The 20845-nt window shown below is 37.7% G+C and overlaps 1 protein-coding gene across 2 annotated transcripts in view; it reads right to left on the reverse strand.

Moving 5' to 3' along the window:
- Positions 1–303: 303 nt before the first annotated feature.
- The window catches only part of LOC131160320 (ALA-interacting subunit 3-like), a 50045-nt gene continuing 29503 nt past the window's right edge, over positions 304–20845 (reverse strand). For both annotated transcript variants that reach the window (XM_058115887.1, XM_058115886.1), the window contains exons 9-11: positions 1770–2070; positions 1360–1649; positions 304–640 (exon numbers count right to left, since the gene is read on the reverse strand). In XM_058115887.1, coding sequence (XP_057971870.1) covers positions 580–640; positions 1360–1649; positions 1770–2070 — 652 coding nt within the window. In that variant the 3' untranslated portion in view covers positions 304–579. The remainder of the gene's footprint in view (positions 641–1359; positions 1650–1769; positions 2071–20845) is intronic.

Genomic DNA, 20845 nt, shown 5'->3' on the forward strand with positions numbered 1-20845 from the left:
CCAAGACTTATTTTGCCCCATAGAAATTACCAAACATTGCCAGAATGCGACTACAAACACTGCCTAAGAGTTGCAAATGCTGTTGTGCTTTGTTACAACTAGTACCTCTTCTTCAAATATGTCCATATCAGTTTCCCTGATTCAGCAAAATGGTCAACTTTTTCTTTCTTAATCAAATTTCCATACCCAAGCTTAAGCTTCTTTTAATCATGAAGACTACCAATACTCCCAATAATGAAAGCTCCAACCATATGATGCAGCACTTGACAAAACTAAAATACAGTTAAAGGAAAAAAAAAACACTTTCAGAAAAATAAGAAAATAATTAATTATATATACCCAAAAATGTTGTCTTGATATCTTCCACAGATTAAACATAATGAAATCCATATGCAGGAATGAGTTTAATTATACCCCCAGCATTGCAAGAAACAAAATATCCCTCCAAAAAAAATCATGAAATTTATAAATGCACTGCTCTATATACACTTGAGTTGGAAGCCTCAACCTTGTTAATGCTTGACTGAAAGAAATTGTTCAAGGAAATTTCAGCATGGCGTGTTGGTGCAACATGAAATCCTAGTTAATCTGTCCTGCAGGATTTCTGTTCCACGACAGATAGGATGGATCCCCAAGAGGCCTGCACCGGTACACAAAAACCACATTAAGTACAGGGCTGACAAACTTGAATATACAAAAAAGTAAAAAGGCAAAAAACAAAAAAAAAACAAAAAGCATACAAACAAGGAAACTTCTATTTTAAATAATCCAATTGTCATCATTTACACTCAGATGGCAATTCACTCAATTTTTCACATGTTGTAATAATTAAAGAAATATTAGATCAAGCAAAGCACATAATATTCCCAAGTTAAACAGGTTAAGGGACTGATGATGAATGTTCTAGGATATGAAGATTTATTTATTTTTATTTTTTTTGCAGCAGAAAAAATCAGGACATGCATGAAATTTCATTCGGTGTTCTTCAACAGGACAAACAATACTTCTTGCTAATGCATTGATTACTAGCCAAGCTGTAGAAAAGGAAAATAAAAAACATATAGCAATGGCATCTGTTAACCATGTCTGTTTATTAACTGCCTGAGCACGTCTTGCTCACAGGACTGGTCAGGTTTCACGTCCTGGACATCCACAGGGGAATGGTGTGACAGAGCGAGATGATTTGCAAGCTAGAATCAATAATATTGACTCTTTTGCATTGCTGGGAATGCTAATAAAAATTGAAGGAACCCAATTTCATAATTGAATATGCCAACTATGGACTCGGTAAATCTAGAAGCTAGCTAAATTAACCAAATTCTTAATCACACATTCACATTAGATATGACAGGAACATACCTCGGCTTGATCACATATAAAAATATAAAGCTTATTGCCAGGAACAAACACAGGCCACCAACAGTAAGATACGCTACTCCTAGGAAATCATTTCTTCCACCAAGCCAGCTTGCGGTAGAAAGAACCAGCTTCTTCTTGCCACCAAAACTGTAGGTATTATAATTGTTCTCAATTAAAACTGTGATCTTGTCATTAAGTTCAAGATCCACCTCTATCTTCCCATAAAGTTTTCTGAAACTAGGCAGTGCAGCAGTTCTCATCCAAACAATTAGGTCTTCTTGTTGACTCAGCTGTTAAATGCAGCACAAATGACCAACAAAGAGTTGAAAAATAAGAAGTAAGATAACAATAAAACAAAGAAAAAACAAGGTAAGATGAAAGAAACTAGCAGTTAATAATGAAGTACTCACAGGTATGCTCTCATTAAGCTTAGCACCACCAATCAAAGCCCCGCTTTGGAAATTTTCAGGATAGACATCAGCCCCAAACTTATGCTCTTGATCACTTTTCCATGCTATGTTCTTTTTGTTGACCTGTAGCACCTTGTTATTTACTGAAAATCCATATGTGTCATTGAACAAACTCCATGCGATGAGGCCACAAGGAACAATTATAGATTTATTTGCAGTGTACGCTTCAGGTTGACAGTCGGATACGACAGATCTACCTGCGCTGGTCCGCAATTGTTTGTCGCTTCTACTCTTAACATATCTATGCCCAGAAGAATAAAGGTTCAATTTTTCATATAATAAGTCATTTTTTTCTAAAGCAAATATAATTTGAATGTTTCCTTGTTTGAATAGATAAACAAAGAATACACAGCTCTGAGCTTCCACTTGTCCAACATAGAAACTAAAAAAAAAAATCCTTCATTAAACACGCAAGATAATAAACATTTTATTTAACAAAAGGTAAGGCAACTTGTAATTTCAACATTCACATCAATTGAATTATGGGATGAAACCAAGAAAAGAAAATGGATGTAAAGCATCTTACAGAAATACTCCAACAAAATGCTATACCGTGGTGCTAAAAAAGTATTTTTAAAAAGTAAAAAAAGAAAAAACAGCTAGGATTGATTGTATTACACAAATATTTACCTATCCAACAAAATCGTATTGCAGCAAATATTAACAACCAGTTTTAATTTAACTTAGTTTCTTTCAAATTTATCCTTCCCTTTTTTTTTTTTCAAGTTTCCCTAGATGCATTCATAAATCCAGATTAAAAAAAAAAAAAAAATTACTGTTCAACTTACTAAAATTTGATTCTACTAGGAGTACCATCTGAACAAGATAAGAAGTGGTTCAGTAAAGATTCAGTGCTCCCCATTTACTGGGATTCTTGACAGTTGACAGAACAAGCAGCACATCACTTGTATGAGTATTGTTTACATTTTGGACAGGATATATTCCACAATCTAGACAATAACACACTATATTAGGAACCCAGCTAATCCTTGTACATTTCAAGACCAATGAAAAAACATCCACAATGAAACCCAGAAAATCTTGAACCTCTAAAGTCTAAATGAGACAATGTCCATTTCTTAAACTTCTCCCAGTAGGAGACATTGGACTTCCAAATAATTATACAAGACAGTTTCATATTCTCAGTTCCATTAGATGAAGCTAAGAAGTTGATTCATGAGTTTTAAGTTCACAAATTTATTGAAAAGAAAGAGGTGAGGAAAAAGGCAGGAAAGAAGATGAGCAATAATTAAAGAAGGGGACTAAAGAGCCTTAGGCTTTCCCTGATTCCTTCAACCCCTCAGCATTTATATAATACATTATAGCAAAAAATCACAGCAGTAACCTCATTAATAATAGAAAAATACCCCGCATCCAACAGGTTTTTAAAAGCTTGTGCATAACAATCACATGCACCCAACTTGCATAAGATAGAGTGAAAAAACCTGCAACCAGTTCTTCAGGCCAAAGGTTGTGCATAGATATTTTTGCATAAAACATGACTTATATTCAGCTTCTCTTTGATAGTCCTTCAAGATCTCAACCTCAAGCTTGTGCATAGCAATCACATGCACCCTGCTTGCGTAAAGTAGAATGGAATAACATACCACCAGTTCTTCTGGTGCATGTAATAGAATGGAATAACCTACAACCAGTTCTTTTGGCCAAAGCTTGTGCATAGATATTTTTTCATAAAACATGACTTGTATTCAGTTTCTCTTTGATAGTCCTTAAAGATCTCAACCCCAAACTTGTGCATAACAATCACATGCACCCTACTTGCATAAAGTAGAATGGAATAACATACCACCAGTTCTTCTGGTCAAGGCTTGTGGATAGATATTTTTGCATAAATGAGACTTATATTCAGCTTCTCTTTGATAGAGTCATTTAACCTCAATATGCTTGCGCCAATGATATTGCACCACAATGGGTGCAGCTTTTTATAATCAAAATGAAGTTGCATGATACCATGATACTTAAAGCCTAACTCCTCCAATGCAATTTGCAATCAATGTAGCTCATAAAACCCATGGGCCATTACCATAAACTCAACCTGTATACTTGACCATAAAAGGACTTTGTGCTCATTATCTTGCCAAGTTATGAAAAACCTTCTACAATATTATAGTATAAGGTTTCCCAAAATAGTTGCACTCAATTTATCCTTCTCATAAAGAGTCCAGCTCTCGTGATCATAGCTCTTAAATCACGCATTGTACATACATCAACTTTTATATATGCATATCAAGCATCATAAGATACCCATGAGAATTTCAAATAAATTGAATCAAATATAAAACTGAATGTACTTAAGAAATGCTTCATGATGTAGAATAAGAAGCAAGGCATCAGCCTAACAGATTTAGGAGTAATTGTTTGGCTTATGTTCATGTTGGGGTTTATTTGCAATAAAAACTTCTTATAGGGGTTCATTAGCATTTCATGTATTTTAGGGGTTTATGTGTAATTTGAGGTAATTTAGGCTTTCTTATAAATAGTGTGAGAGCCATGCAAAAGTCAGTTTTCAATGAATTTGAATTGAGAAGTTTAACATGAGTCCCCTTCCTCCCCAAAAAAAAAAATGTATTTCCACTTTTTCCTTCTTCCTTCTACTCTCTTCTTCCTCCTTCCTCCTTCCTCCTCTCCTCTATCTCTCCCAAATTCTCTCTTGGCTGTAATTCCTTGATGCTGTTCTGCATTGTTTGGTATCAGAGGCCCAAATCAATATACTTTCTTCCTCTTCTTTCCCTCTCTTTCCTCTGTTTATCTTTTCTAATTTCTCTCTTCTCCTCATCTTCACCTTCAATCTTTTCTTCCTCTTCTTGCCTTTCCATTGATCTGCAAATTATTCCCTTAGATCTGGCTCTACCTAAACTTTTCTTGTTCACCCCAACATTCCCCATTTTTTCTGACTGTTGCTGAGCAGTTTTTGGTTATCAAATGGACCTCCCTAGAAGGTAATTTTAATGTGGCCAATTTCTCCTCTTTTGCAATCAGTTCCGCTACAACCAGTCTCAATTCCCAAAAAAAAAACTTTGAAACCATCGTACTTTTAATTCAACTAAACCAAGTCATACTTGCCCTACTCTAAAACATCAGCCAAAAGTCCAAACTTTCAGAATAGTCATTACTTCCCTGCACTCACTCCTTTCGTAAATTTCAATCCCTAGCACTGTGTCAAAATTATATATAAGTTCGTCTGAAACTGACAGTCCCAGCTATTTTCATTCATCTTCTTGAGGCATCTTCACACAGAATCTCCAGTACCATTGGGATCAGGGATCACCGTCAGGCTGTAACCTGATGCACCATCCTCACCGTTGTTGACGCTCTGCCACACATCACCAGAACCTCTACTAGCCGCTGCCCTTCTTGGTTGTTGCTAGTTCTGCCAGAGCTTTCAAGACATATCGCCAACCTCACTGGAATCCCCATCCACTGATATCCAAAACAACCAAATATTGTTGCTGGAAGTTGCTCAGAAACGCCACATGATGTGGGAAAACCGTGTATAATTAGTTAGCTATTTTAGGATATTCTTTTAATAACAGATTGTATCCTTAGAATTAGGCCTATACAGCTAAGTTTCCTATTCTGTTAGGGTGTCCCATAAATCATGGGATTTGATTTATTAATTTACTTTTTAGGAATGCTAGGATTGTTGTATATATTCACATGTAATGTTCAGATCAATACATAACTCTTTTCAATTTTTGACATGGTATCCGAGCCAAATTAGGCTCCTTAGGGTCTCAATTTTTTTCAGCCTTCTTCGCTGATATTTCCAGCCTTCATTGCTGGTTTCTTCCTGTCTTTACAGACCTCTGTTCTACTCTATTTTTTGAGCTCGTGCACCTCTGTTTCTTCCAAACAGGGCTTGTTTTGTCAAAGCCTTGAAAACTTTTGTTTGCCTTCATTGCCAATTTTTCTCTTCTGTGGGTTTCACTTTTGCCCAGTCATCATCATCATTTCTGCTTCTGGCTGACATCATCATTGATTAGCTGATTGTTCAAGCCTTCAAGATGTCAGAAATCATGGAGACTACTACTACAGCCCAATCAGAAGAGGTAATCCGACCCCAACAAGCAGGAGAATTGAAGAATATTCATGCCTCCTACAGGTTAGATGGAAAGAACTACCTTAAGCGGTCTCAACTCATTTGCACAGTGTTGAAAGGCAAGGGAAAGATTAGCCATCTCACGGGTACAAGTCCTAAACCAAGGGATCCTAAGTTTGAAGCATGGGATGAAGAAGACTCTTTGATCATGGCGTGGTTGTGAAATTCCATGATTCCAGAAATAGGTGACACATGCATGTTTTTTACTACTGCAAAGGACATCTGGGATGCGATTCAGCAAACCTATTCCAAAGCTAATGATGCAACACAAGTGTACGAGGTCAAGGTAAAAACTATGGCTGCAAAACAAGGGAATAAAACAGTCACTGAATATGCAAATCAACTGAAATCCTTGTGGCAGGAATTGGATCACTACCAGGTGATAAAAACAAAACGCTCTGATGATGCAGCGGTTCTAAAGGCCTTTATTGAACAAGATAGGGTGTATGATTTTTTGGTGGGACTTAATCCAGAATTTGATCAAGTGACGATACAGATTCTTGGGAAGCCAGAGGTTCCAACCTTTAACAAAGTAGTGACTATAATCCGAAGTGAAGAAAGTAGAAAAGGGTTGATGCTTGAACCACAAATCACTGATAGTTCGGCTATGGTGGCTAGTGGTAACAATAAATAAGCCACAAACATGGAGAGAGGAGCAACACTTGAAGGAGAAAAAGGTGGCCAGCCAAAAACCCAAAATCGTGACGGATTATGGTGCACTTACTCCAAGAAGTCTCGTCACACCTGTAAAAAATGCTGGAAACTTCATGGAAAGCCTCCAAGCCAAGAATGGGGCCAAAAAGGAGGACAACCACAGAACAATGGACAAGTCCACATTGCTGCAGGACCACAAGGTGAATCAACATTGCAGGAGCTGCGTAGTTTCAACCAAGAAGAGATTGAGAGGCTGAGATCACTTATCAACAGTCTTGGAAAACATAAAGGATCACCAGGTACTTGTTCTTTGGCATATTCAAGTGAGCTTCCATCTTCTATTGGATTAAATGTCTAAGATAAAACCTTTACCAACTCCTGGGTCATGGACTCGAGCAACCGATCATATGACCCATTTATCCAATATTTTTTCAACCTATACTCCATGCCCAAGCAATAGGAAAATAGCCACAGAAGATGGATCCTTGACCACTGTAGCTGGTTTTGGGGATGTGAAAATAAGACCATCAGTAACTTCAAAAAATGTCCTTCATGTTCCTAAATTGTCCACAAATCTGGTCTCTATACATAAACTCACTCAAGATTTATGTTGTAATGTGATTTTTGACAGTAGTAATTGCATATTTCAGGACAAGGATTCGGGGAAGATGATTGGATGTGCTAGGGAAAGGAATAGCCTCTACTATCTTGAATCACCAAGTCAGTTGCACATGACCAAGGACAGATTATCTTTTTCCTTTATGTCATAGTTTGTCTTATCCAATAAAGAAAAAATTTTACTTCATCATTGCCGACTTATACATCCATCGTTTAGGGTTATTAAAGTTATGTTTCCTTCCTTGTTTAAGGATTTAGATGTTGAAAACTTTCAGTGTGAGGTATGTGAACTTGCTAAACACAAGCGTGTACCTTTTCCAATTAGTTACAAAAGAAGCTCAATTCCTTTCTATCTTATTCACAATGATATTTGGGGTCCATCTACTGATTCTAATGATTCTGGGGCAAGATGGTTTGTTTCTTTCATTGATGATTGCACTTGTGTTACCTGGATTTTCCTGCTTAAACATAAGTTTGATGTTAGTATTGTCTTCCCAAATTTCTATTCCATGATCAAAAACCAAATTGGGGTCAATATCAAAACGTTTAGGTCAGATAATGCCAGGGACAATTTCAATCAAATTCTTACCCCATATTTTCAAACAGAAGGAATAGTATATGAGTCATCTTGTGTCAATACCCCACAGCAAAACAGGGTAGCAAAGAGGAAAAATGGCCATCTCCTTGAAAAAACCAGAGCTTTGTTGTTTCAAAAAAATGTGTCTAAGGTTTTTTGGGGGGAAGCAGTTCTGACAGCCACTCATATGATAAATAGTTTGCCCTCAAGAGTCTTGGGTTTCAAGAGTCCTATGGACATACTTTCCACATTCTACCCAGACCTAACCATGACAAACAACCTTGTTCCTAGGATTTTTGGGTGTGTGTCATTTGTCCATGTTCATAGTCACAATAAGGGGAAATTAGATCTAAGGGCTCTAAAATGTGTCTTTGTGGGCTATTCTTCGACTCAAAAAGGATACAAGTGTTACCACCCTCTGTCAAAGAAATTCTATGTCTCGGTGGATGTTACGTTCAATGAACAAGAGTCTTATTCCACTAATCCTTATCTTCAAGGGGAGAATTCAACTAGGGAAGATAAGGAAGATTTTTGGCTTGATTTGCCATCAATTTCTATGTCTAAAACCTCAAACCCTATACCTATACCTCCTTGTTCATCTTGTTCCAACCATGTACATGAGAGTTCTTCTAAACCTGTGCCTAAAACACCAAATGAACCCAAAGAAAAGACCGAATATGCTCCTAGAAATACCATATTTGGCAAGAAGGGTTCACAAGAAGGAAGATGGTTGTTCCTGAACCAATGCAGGTCCAAGAGTCCAACTCAGATCATTTGAATGAGGTAATAATTGTTAACCATCCATTGCAAGATGAAACTGAATCTCATGTTGATAATGATGACCAGGACCTTCCAATTGCCATTAGGAAAGGAACTCGAAAATGCACAAAGCAACCATTGTACCCTCTTGCACATTTTTTGTTGTCTAAGAATTTTTCACCATCCCTTAGAGCCTTTCTTGTAAGCCTAAATACCATCACCATTCCTACTACATTATCTGAGGCTTTGTCCAATGGGAAATGGAGACAAGCTATGAATGTGAAGATGGAGGCATTGGAAAAGAACAAGACTTGGGAGTTGGTGAAGTTATCAGCAGGAAAGAAACCGGTGGGCTATAAGTGGGTATATATGCTGAAGTATAGGGCAGATGGGTCGATTGAGAGATATAAGGCGCGATTGGTAGCCAAGGGGTATACTTAAACTATGGTATTGATTAATTATTTAAAGACCTTTGCTCCTGTTGCAAAGATGAACACGGTTAGAGTATTATTATCACTAGCAGCTAATTATGGTTGGGAGTTGCAAATGTCAAGAATGCTTTCTTACATGGGGAACTAGAGGAAGAGATTTATATGCAGGTTCCACCGGGATATGGGAAGAATTGGCTGCTCACACTGTGTGTAAATTGAAAAAGGCATTGTATGGCCTTAAGCAATCACCACGAGCTTGGTTTGGGAGATTTGCAAGAGTTATGTTGGCTATGGGATACAAAGAAAGTCAAAGGGATCACACATTGTTCATTAAACACTCTCCTTCAGGGGGAGTTACAGTCCTTCTAGTGTATGTTGATGACATAATAGTGACAAGAGATGATGCTTAGGAGAAACACGTCTCAAGTCAATATTTGGCTAAAGAGTTTGAGATTAAAGTGTTACGGAGACTGAAGTATTTTCTTGGAATTGAAGTTGCTCCCTCTAGGCAGGGAATTTTTATCTCTCAATAGAAGTATGTCACGAATCTTCTCAAGGAAACTAGCAAGACAGCATGCAAACCAGCAAGTACTCCCATGGATTCTAATCTTAAACTTGGAAAAGCTGAGGAGGATTTCGCAGTAGACAGAGAAATGTATCAATGCCTGGTAGGAAGACTCATTTATTTGTCTCACACACGACCAGATATAGCATATGCAGTGAGTGTGATTAGTCAATTTATGCATAGCCAGAAGGAAATTCATTTACAAGCAGCCCATAGAGTACTAAAGTATCTCGAGGGAACAGAAGGGAAAGGTATCATGGTCAGAAGAAATGGAGGATTGGTACTTGAAGCATACACTGATGCTGATTATGCTAGATCAATTGTTGATAGAAAATCAACCTCAGGATATTGCATCTTTCTTGGTGGGAATCTTGTGACATGGAGAAGTAAAAAACAAAGTGTGGTAGCTCGATCGAGTGCAGAGGCTGAATTCCGGGCAATGGCTCAAGGTGTGTGTGAACTACTTTGGCTGAAGATCATCCTTGAAGATTTGAAGATTAAGTGGGATGGCCCTATGAGACTTTATTGTGACAACAAATCTGCAATCAGCATAGTTCATAACCCAGTACAACATGACTGAACGAAGCACATTGAGGTTGACAGACACTTTATCAAAGAAAAGTTGGAGAGTGGATTGATTTGTACACCTTAGGCGTCTACACATGGTCAACTTGCTGATGTCCTTACCAAAGGGTTGAGTAGCTCTATTTTCCAAACTATTGTTTCCAAGCTGGGAATGGAGAATACCTATTCACCAGCTTGAGGGGGAGTGTGGGAAAACCATGTATAATTAGTTAGCTATTTTAGGATATTCTTTTAATAACAGATTGTATCCTTAGAATTAGGCCTATACAGCTAAGTTTCCTATTTTGTTAGGGTGTCCCATAAATCATGGGATTTGATTTATTAATTTACTTTTTAGGAATGCGAGGATTGTTGTATATATTCACATATAATGTTGAGATCAATACATAACTCTTTCCAATTTTTGACAAATATCATGCATAGGCCAATTCTGGTCCCCATCCCTATCTTTCTCTGCCTTCTATTCCATATTGGACATGCCCCTTCTTTTGAATCTTTAGAACAAGGCATGTGCATTGAATTTAAAAAACAAAAAAAAAAAACTAACTAACAAACTAACTAAATTTTTTTTAAAAATATATATATACATATAGTGAGAGAGAGAGAGAGAGAGAGAGAGAATCACCAAGCTCCCCTCTACTTTATATTTCTTTAGGAAGGCCCATTATGATCTCTTATAATAGACCATGCCCAAGAAAAAAAAAATCCTTAGCAATAGAAAAAAGGGGGCGGCAGTTTCCGGGAGCATTATGTTCAGCTCCAGGTGCCCTCTTATATATTAATAACAATAATAACACTTTAAAGATAAAAATATCCCCACTTACACCACATAATTACTAAAATAGCCTATCTCTTCTAACACTCTCCCTCAGGCTAGATGTGTATAAATATCACCTAACCCCAGCTTGTTACAAACACTAGACAAGGCAGGCTTAAATAAAGCATTCATGAAAGCATTGCCTAACTAGTCCATAGATTTCATTTATGGAGTCCTTGTAACCTTGTTCAAAACAGCATCCCTCACAAAATGAGGGTCAATCTCAATGTACTTTGTCCTCACAAAAAAACACTAGGCTCCTAGCAATATAAACAACATTTTGATTATGACAAAACATATAGCTTCTTAACCAAGAATCCCATTCCTGACATGGGAGACTTAAAACACATAAGCACATTCATGTTATGAGCCATATCTCGGTATTTTACTTCAGCCTACAACAGTTTGTTTCTTGCTACAGCAGTAACAAACCCCCACAATCTGTATCCACTAATCGACCTTCGATCATCACTGAGCCAAGCCAATCTACATCAATGTATCCATGAACTCATAGTTTCTAATACATTTATGTGTCAAATCTCTATCAAGACAGCCTTTGAGATACCTCAAAATCCTACAAACAGCATCCAAGTGTGGTAGTTTGGATTTTCCATAAACTCACTCACAACCCCCACGGAAAAGGATATGTTTGGTCCTGTGACAGTCAAGTATACCAACTTGCCAACCAAATACCTATATCGACATTTGTCTTCAAAGCCCAATCCAATATTTGTAGACAACTTCACAACCCATAGGAGTATCAATTGGTTTAGCTCCCAACATACTGGTCTCACTTAGCAAGTCAGAGGTATATTTTTGCTACAATAATTTCAACCCTTTCTTACGTCACACAATCTCAATACCAAGAAAGTAACACCCAGAGTACCCAAATTGTTGATTTGAAATTTTTCATGAAGCCACTGCTTGAATCTGCAATCCCGCATTGGTTATTGCCAGTGATGATGATGTTAATGTGATAAACATAAATGGTCAAGGCATCCATTTCTACATCCATTGCATGCTTCCACCCAAGGTTAGCAAGTGCTTCCACATGTGAGGAAGGGATAGAGATAGAGGGCATTGACAAGGCAAAAGAAAACACAGGACTAAGAAGGTGAAGAACTAAAACTACATGAGCAATAGGATAAGCAACTAATGATTGTTGAGTAAATGTTCAGGTACCTATCCTGTGTGCAATTGGCAAATCCAAGTCATGTTGGGATGGATCTCTCGAACTAGAAGTCAAAATAGTGAAGGACAAAAGAGGCGGCTGCATGTGTTAGCGATGTCTATGCCTGCTTTATGTCATTCATAAACCCTCAATTGTTTCATCGGGTCAATAACTGAAGGATTCGAAGGAGGAGCAAGAGTTTTTTTTAGAGAGAAAAGGATAGGGAGAGAAGGATCAATCCACGAGAGGGAGCCAGTTTTCATTGATGGACTCAAAATATGTTCATCCAAGGAGGACCCAACACTAGAGAAATAAGGTGTACTTTTAAAAAAGGTAACATATGTACTAACTTGTTTCCTACGAGTTTGGGGATTGTAACACCTAAACTAGAGAAATAGGGTGTCCTTCTAAAAAAGGTAACATATATACTAACTTGTTTCCTACGAGTTTGGGGATCGCAACACCAATATCCTACTGGAGGAGAGAACTTGCCCACACCCATATATGGAACATGAACAAAACATGTGCACCCAAAGACATGAGGCACAATAGAGAACATTAGTGTTTTTAGGTACAAAAGGGAATCTATCTCCCTAGAACACTAAAGGTCATCCTATTAAGCAGAAAACAAGTTGTAAGTTGAGCATGGTTTCAGGAATATGTATATAGAAAGTAGTGATTGTGCAATGTCAAGTAAATGTCTATTTTCCCATTCAGCTACTCCATTGAGGAGTACGAACACTTGTTGTTTGATGAATAGATATTTTGTCCAAGCCAAAATACTAAAGCTCGTTTTGAAAAAATTCAAGTGCATTATCACATTGAAAAATTAGAATACTAATGCCAAACTGGGCTTTTATTTCCTTGTAGAATTGAGAGGATAGATTAAGTTCATACCTGTCTTTTAACATATAGATCTAGGTCATATGGAAAAAAAATAATCCACAAAGAACACAAAATACTGATGACGAGTCAAATTCTTGACTCTTCATAGACACCAATATTCAAATGAATAAGAGAAAACAATGATTTACTATGAAACTCAATTATAGACGAAAAAGATGTCCTATTATTCTTTCCCAATTGACATGTAGAACACTCAAAATGAGAAATAGACTTGAACATAGGAAAAACTTGCTGCAGTTTTTAAAGCTATGGATGGCCCAAACGAGCATTGCCACTAATAAAAGAAACACGTCATGGTAAAAATTGAAGAAGTTGTATGATAATAATTGGATCTACCACCATGACCATTCAAATAGTTTAGGCCATCCTTTGCAGCCCTCCATAAATCTTCTTTTTTGCCTAGAGATCCTAAATAGCACAATAAGAAGGAAAGATCACAGAATAATTATGGGATTTAGTTAACTAGCTAACTAATAACAAGTTCAAGGGAAATTTAGGCACTTATAACATAGAAGAAAGAGGAATAGAAGAAAACAAAAAAATATTGCCACAGCTAGAGACTAGTGTAACTGAACCATCTACAAAAGTAACCTTGGAGGGTAAAGCAAGGGTTTTTTGGACTAAAATAAATTGGGATTACTAGTAATTATAGGAGGAGCACTAGAATTGATAGCCTAAAGTAAGGAGGATGAACTGGCAAGAAGCTCATTTGTATTTAAATAGGCCGCAATAGCACTAGATGTAGAAGGCTGGGTTTGGAAGTTATTGAACGATGCAAGCAAGATTATTATACTCCTTTGGGGACATAATAGGTGATGTACTCAACTTCCCGATGGAGATTGTGGAGTGCCCAAGTGCTTGAAGTGTTAACAGTAGAATCACCCTTGGGCCTTGGTAAGAGGCTTATTGGCCCAAGTAGGTTTCCATGGAGATCCTAACAACGGTCAATAGAATGACTGTCCTTGCCACAATGAGTACAAAAGCAAGAATTACCACAATGAACTCCTCATCCTGATACACTACCTTTGCGATGACTGCCATCCAAACCTTATCCTCTTCCTCCAACACTTCTTCAACCACAGTTAAACATGGAGCTAATCATGGCTCAACTATCATAGAAAGAAGCCTGAGAAGAAGAATAAGAGCAATCTTCTGTGATATGTTGAATTCTAGCATATCCTTCATTCATAAATGGTACTAATCATCGGCAAGAATTTGATCAAACATGGGTTGAAACTCTAGACTCAACCCAACCAAAAACTTGGCATCCAAGAACTCTGCCCTTTGCCTCTTAATCAACTGAATGTCGGAACAAACTCATCGATGGATGTGGAGTTCCTTTCCCATAAGTGTTATAGTACCTGCTAATGGACCTACCTTTTTTTGGTCATATTAAAAACTTCTCATATAGGTCAAAAACATGAGTTTGATTTTTATCTTGTAAGAAACTTTAATACATATGATCCCATACAACCTTGATTGTTCTATAAAACATCACGTTCACAGAAATTATTGTCGCAATGCTATTCTACAACCACGCAAGCAACATTCTCTTTCCTCCCATATTCATAATCCTTGGAGTCTAGAGACAAAATAGAATATAGCAAAAACTTGGAGTTCCCTTTTGCATTAATATGCACATGCACTGCTTGAGATCACAACAGGTATGTGGAGGATCCAACCAATTTGATGGTTGTGATTTGTACATTAACAATATTAGTTGAAGCTCTCTCTTTCCATCAAAACCACCTCAATACACTACAATAAGCACACATCAATAACAGGAATGGACAATACAATGCGAAATCAAGCAGCACACACGGGCATTGGAAGAACTTCAAAGAGACTGCTCTGACCTTGGAATTGAAGTTACCATATCCTATGAGGAATTACTTGACCATGTGAAGTGGGGAGACCACAACAAGCACCAGAGGCACTGGATAAACAACCTGACAGCACAGCATTTTCAGGCATGGTTGATGGCAACAACTAGAAGTGAGTGCTGACAAGAACAGGCAATAGAGTCATTGAACGCCAAATAAATCCACCATTAGCTCAAACAAAACGGCAAGCAATCAATCAGGAACACACAGCGTCATGCCACAACCAACAACAGCAGAACCAATAGCAGTATTACCAGAAACATAGCATAACACTTCACATCAGCAAATCACCACGAGCACACACAGCATCCTACCAAGGATGCTGCACAGCCAAACTGAGATGAAAAGTCTCCCAAGACGATTCTCAAACCAAACAGAAGATCATATTTGGGAACTGATTAGAGCAAGATAATGGGAGGAATAACAAAAATGCATAATAACTTTAAAAACTCAGATAAATCAAATATAGAGGATATTAACCTGGCTCTGATACCATATTGTAAAGTTAGAAATGGAGAAGAGAAGAGAAGAAGAAGAAGAGGAGAAGAAGAAAAGACGAGAAAAAAAGGAGGCAGCAGTTTCTTGGAGCATTACATTCAGCTCCAGGTGTGGCCCATCATATATTAATGTATTAACAGTAAAAAACAAAAAAACAAAAACAAAAACAACAACAAAAAATAAAAAAACAAAACAAAACTTGAAAGACAAAAATACCCCCACTTACACCACATAATTACTAAAAGTAGTCTCTCTCCTCTAACAATTACCATGAATATTGGCCATCTGCCCCTTGGTTGGATGATTTGGGTGACTTAAGGACATGAAACAAATATATCTTTCACTTTAATAGTAAGAAGATTATTTGAAAACTGCAGTACTAACCAGCCAACCAAGAAAAAGAATATGAAAATATTGATCATATCAAAGTTATTCAAGTTGAAGACACTACATAAAAGGGTATGGATGTGATTGAAGACATCCAAAGTCTTCAAAACATTCCTATTTTTGAGTTGTCATTCTCAATATGTTTATTTATATTGATTCTCAACTAAGCTCCTCTCTTTCTTTGGTGCATCCAAAGAAAGAAGGTTTCTCACATCACTCAAGCACCAACATTCAAAGAATCCAAGTTCAGTGCTTCTTACTTTTGATCCCTCCAACATTTCAAATTCCATGTCGATTTTTTTCCAATTGGGGGAGATTTGATATAGAAAAAAAAAAAAAAGAAGGTGATGCAGAACAGCATCAAGTAGCTGCTGCCAAAAGAGAAGTTAGAGATAAATTAAGGAGTGGAGAGATGAAAAGCGTATCAGTAAGGTACTGCACAGGGGAGAAAGAATTTGGGAGAATCAGAGGAGAGGAGAGGGGAAGAAGGAAGAAAAGAGGAAGAGATGCAATTGTGGGAAAATTCATGGTTGAGTTCTCAATTCAAATTCATCAAAAACTCTTAGATGCCTTTCACACCCTATTTTAAAGCCTAAATTACATGAACTTACACATAAAGGCCTAAAGACGCGTGAAATTACAAACAAACCCCAAAATACACATAAGGCTACTAGAAGCAACTAAACACACATAATAAACTACTAATTAACTAAACACATTTGGTTTTAGGACCCAACAATCCCTTGACCCATTCTATGAAATTGGTCTCCAAATTAACATCCAAATACCGCTTCCTTTCCTACATCAATTCCCTCCTTCCAAAAAGAACTTGATTTTGTGGAGTTAGGGAAGCACCAGGAAGTCCGTGACCATGACTAGAATCATCTCATTTCATAAAAAAGGAACTAGAGTAATAGTTCAATTTGGTGAGTGCAAGAACTTAAGATGGCATCAATTTATACTTCTTATCGATGGAGAGTGAATACGAATCTTCATAGGCATCATTCTCAACCTCCTATCAAATAACAATGGACAGCCCAAAGGATATGACAAATCCTAAGAGGAAGGATATCACACTGCACTATCTCCACAATTGAACCAATCTTGAAGGTAGGCAAGCAACGATCATGAACCTTCAAGTTGGTGCTGTTTACCCAAGCAATTTTGTAAGGATCCGGTCGAGGTTCAATTTCAAATTTAACTTCATATCTTCTTCAGAAACTACACGTGTACAAGTACCACAATCAACAACCAAAGTACAAAGTTTGCTTATGACAAATCACCTAGTAGGAAAAAGGCACAGCTAGAAGTACTAAACAGATTTTCACATTGCCATCAACATCTATGTCACTTGCAACTTCTGTTTGAGCTTCGATTACTTGAATCCCATCACCATTATCGCCTTCTATTTTCTGCAACAGCTGTGACTTGGTCAGGACATTGTGTTGCTTGACACCAAAACCTTGACATTTGAAGCACTTGTTTGATGGTTGGAACTTAGAAATTATTCTGTAATGCTTAGGAGTCTTCTAAGGGTTATCAGTCTCAACTCCACTTATCCAATTGCTCATCTGAATTCTCTTGCAAACTCTACTAGTACTCTAAACCAAAGGGTTGATGTAGCTCCAAGAGGATTATCCTGCATATTGTCCTCAAGCTAAGTGGCAACCTATATTGCATCCCAATTGTGATGAGACAACATGCAGGCTGCAGCAAGCTTGGAGGCAATAGCTGGATTCAACCCTTTCTTGTACAAAACTATCATCACATTCTCTTTCTATTCAATGTCGGCACAAGTAGCCAAATGATAGAACATACTAGCGTACTCTGCCACTGCCTTTTCTTCTTGCTTCAAATCAAAGATTTGTAGATGAACACAATGCTTGTAATTGGTCGGTACAAATTTTCCTACATGGCTGGCTTCATCTGATCCCATGTTGTCTTCTCACCAAATCTCCTCCTTCTAGAGTGCCTGTTGTTTAATCCCCCAACTTCAAGCAGTTCCCTTCAATTCTGATTCTGCAAAATAAAAATTTCTAAACTCATTCACATCATACAATCGGAAATAGTCCACAGAATACACTCAATCATCAAAACATCAGGAGAACAATCACCATTAAAATCTGAAACTTCTAGTTTAATTCCCTTATTCAAATGATCGTTTTGGCCTTCAAGCAACTCAAACATAATGAGGTACAGCAGCTATACCACTTTCTTGTCTGGTAGGAAAATCAATGGGCCGCTTACCCAAGGCTGCAAGTTCGGTTGTTCATGTATTCAAAGCTTTAGAAATTGTCTCCAAGGCATTCTCCATGTTTTGTACCCTAGCGGACAATAATTCCACTTCTGCAAACAACTAAATATTAATCACAATGCGGTTTTTTTTTTTTTTCCTTTTTAATTTATAATAACTGCAACAATATATCACCAAGAACCCTTATGACAATTTGCTAACAATCCTCAATCTCATGCAAACCACAAACTTGACTATCAATTTCTCAAGAACAATCTTTCAATTAAAACAAATCCTCATAAACAACTTACAAATGGCAGCAATTTGGAGTGACTCTAAATGCGATCCAAACTCAATCAATCAACCTGTCTATCAAATAGCTTCACCAAATTGCAGGTTTTTGTAGGAAAAAATCAAAATAATCTGGCTGCAAGCCAGTGTTGCAGTTTCGGTAGTTGCAGAAGAGGGGGAAAAGCTCCCACACAGATGCTCCTGGCATAAGAGGTGCATTAGTTATGGGTGGCAAGTTTCCAATGATGACACTTTTAGCGAAGGTAGATCAGGGGGTGGTGATTCCCATGGTGGTCGTGGTGTAATGAGAAAGCACAAGGAGTTAGGATTTCAGAGGGGCGATAGCTGGAAATGCTTGGCCGGCTCATGGAGATCGCTAGTGGTCAGACACTGATGAAATTTTACAGGTAAACCTTTCGGTGGTTTCTGTTTTCGATGTGAGGATGGTGCCGTGAATATCTTCCTGTTCAAAACTGAGTGGGGTGGCTGTAATTTCTAAGCAAGTTACAGATGAACAGTGCAACCACACTGGTCTTTACGCATACTTGTGGCTGTGTGAGAGAATGGTAGAGAGAAATTTCAGTTGGCATCAGGGAAGTTATATAGAAACAGACAGAGAATTGAGGAAGAGAAGCAGAGGGGAGAAAGAAAGAGAAAGAAGAACAAGGATCAAGGTTTCTCAGGATTTTTACTGCTGCAAAGAGAAAATAAAGGGCTGGAATTGGTCAGAGAAAAAGAGGAAGAAGAAGAAAAATGAGCGATGGGAAAATGGGGAATTGAAATGGAAGAATGGTGGGGTCATGTGATGCAGGGGCAGCATCAAGGTTCTGCAGCCGTGAGAGAGTTTAGAAGAAATAAAAGAGAGGAAGGTAAGGGAAAGGAGGAGAGAGGAGATACCAGGGGGGGAACTCACATTCAATTCCAATTCAAATCCATCAATAACTGCCTACATCATGGCATTCACACACTATTTATAAGAGAGCCTCTAAACACATGAAATTAAACACATACCCCTAAAACTTCATTGCATTACAAACATACCCCTAGAATACACAATTAATACAAACAAGCCCCCAACATAAATTATCCTAATACAAGCAAACTACACACACATACTTAAACGACTAACTAACTGAGCACATTTGGGTTTCAAACCCAACAAACCATTCACCCTATTCTTTGAAATAGGCCTCCTAATTGGGTCAAAATTATCCATCCAATTAGCCGCTTCTCGTCCTACATCAATTCCCTCCTTCCAAAAAGAACTCGAATCCATTGAGTCGGGGAAAGTACCAAGGAGTCCTTCACCATGAATAGAGTCATCTCATTTCAAAAGAAAGAAACCAGCAGTACGCTTCAACTTAGTGAGTGGAAGAACTCGTGATGGCATCAACTTGTACTTCTTTCTGTCAATGGCGAGGGAATAAAAATTCTCATATCTGCCATGCTTCACCTTCCCCTATCAAATAACCATGGTCGGCCCAAAATGATATGACAAATTTTGAGGAGAAGGATATTGCATTGCACTGTCTGCATAATGGAACCAAACTTGAAGGTAAGTAAACAGCAACCATGGACCTTCAAGTTGGTATTATTCACCCAAGCAATTTTGTATGGTTTGGGATGAGGCTCAACTTCCAAATTTAACTATTTCACGGCTTCTTCAGGAACTATATTTGTGCAACTATCAGGGTCAATAACCAAAGAACAAAGCTGTTTTTGGCATATTACTTGAGTTTGAAAAATGTTGGTCTGCCTCCAATCCTCTGTCTTGTTAACCTTGCAGGAAGACAGCATATGTCCAAGCACTAAAAAAAAAGTTTCTCAAATTGCCATCATCATCTAAGTCACTTGGAATTTCTGTTTTAGCTTCAACTACTTGAGTATCTGATGCTGGGGCAGCATCAATGTTCTGCAGCCATGGAGAAATTAGAAGAGAGGAAGTAAGGGGAAAGGAAGAGAGAGGAGATACCAGGGGGAAAAACTCACACTCAATTCAATTCAAATTCATCAACACTAGCCTACAACATGGCTTTCATACACTATTTACAAGAAATCCTCTTTACATGAAATTAAATATAAACCCCTAAACTACATTACATTACAAATGTACCCCTACTTTACACAAAGATTACAAACAAGCACCAAATACACATAATACTATACTAATTAATACTAAATACACATAATAAACTACTAACTTAACCCCACAATTCCTTAACCCAACTCTTCTTAACTATTTTCCAGCAAGGATCCTCCCAGGTCTTGCTTCTTGTCCTACATCAACTCTCACCCAGTTAGAAAATTTTCATCCATGAATTTTGAAATGTTGGAGAATCAAAAGGGAGAAGCAAACTTGGATTCTTTGAAAGTTAGCGCTCGAGTGATACAAGAAACCACAATCCTTTGGCAGCATCATAGACTTGAATGGAGAGTTGGCATCAATAAGCACATCAAGAGTAACAAACTCAACAATTGGAATGTCTAACAGACTTTGGATGTCTGCAAACACATTCACTGC

The sequence above is a fragment of the Malania oleifera genome, chromosome 7 (assembly GCF_029873635.1).
Source record: "Malania oleifera isolate guangnan ecotype guangnan chromosome 7, ASM2987363v1, whole genome shotgun sequence".
In the NCBI taxonomy this organism is placed as follows: Eukaryota; Viridiplantae; Streptophyta; class Magnoliopsida; order Santalales; family Ximeniaceae; genus Malania; species Malania oleifera.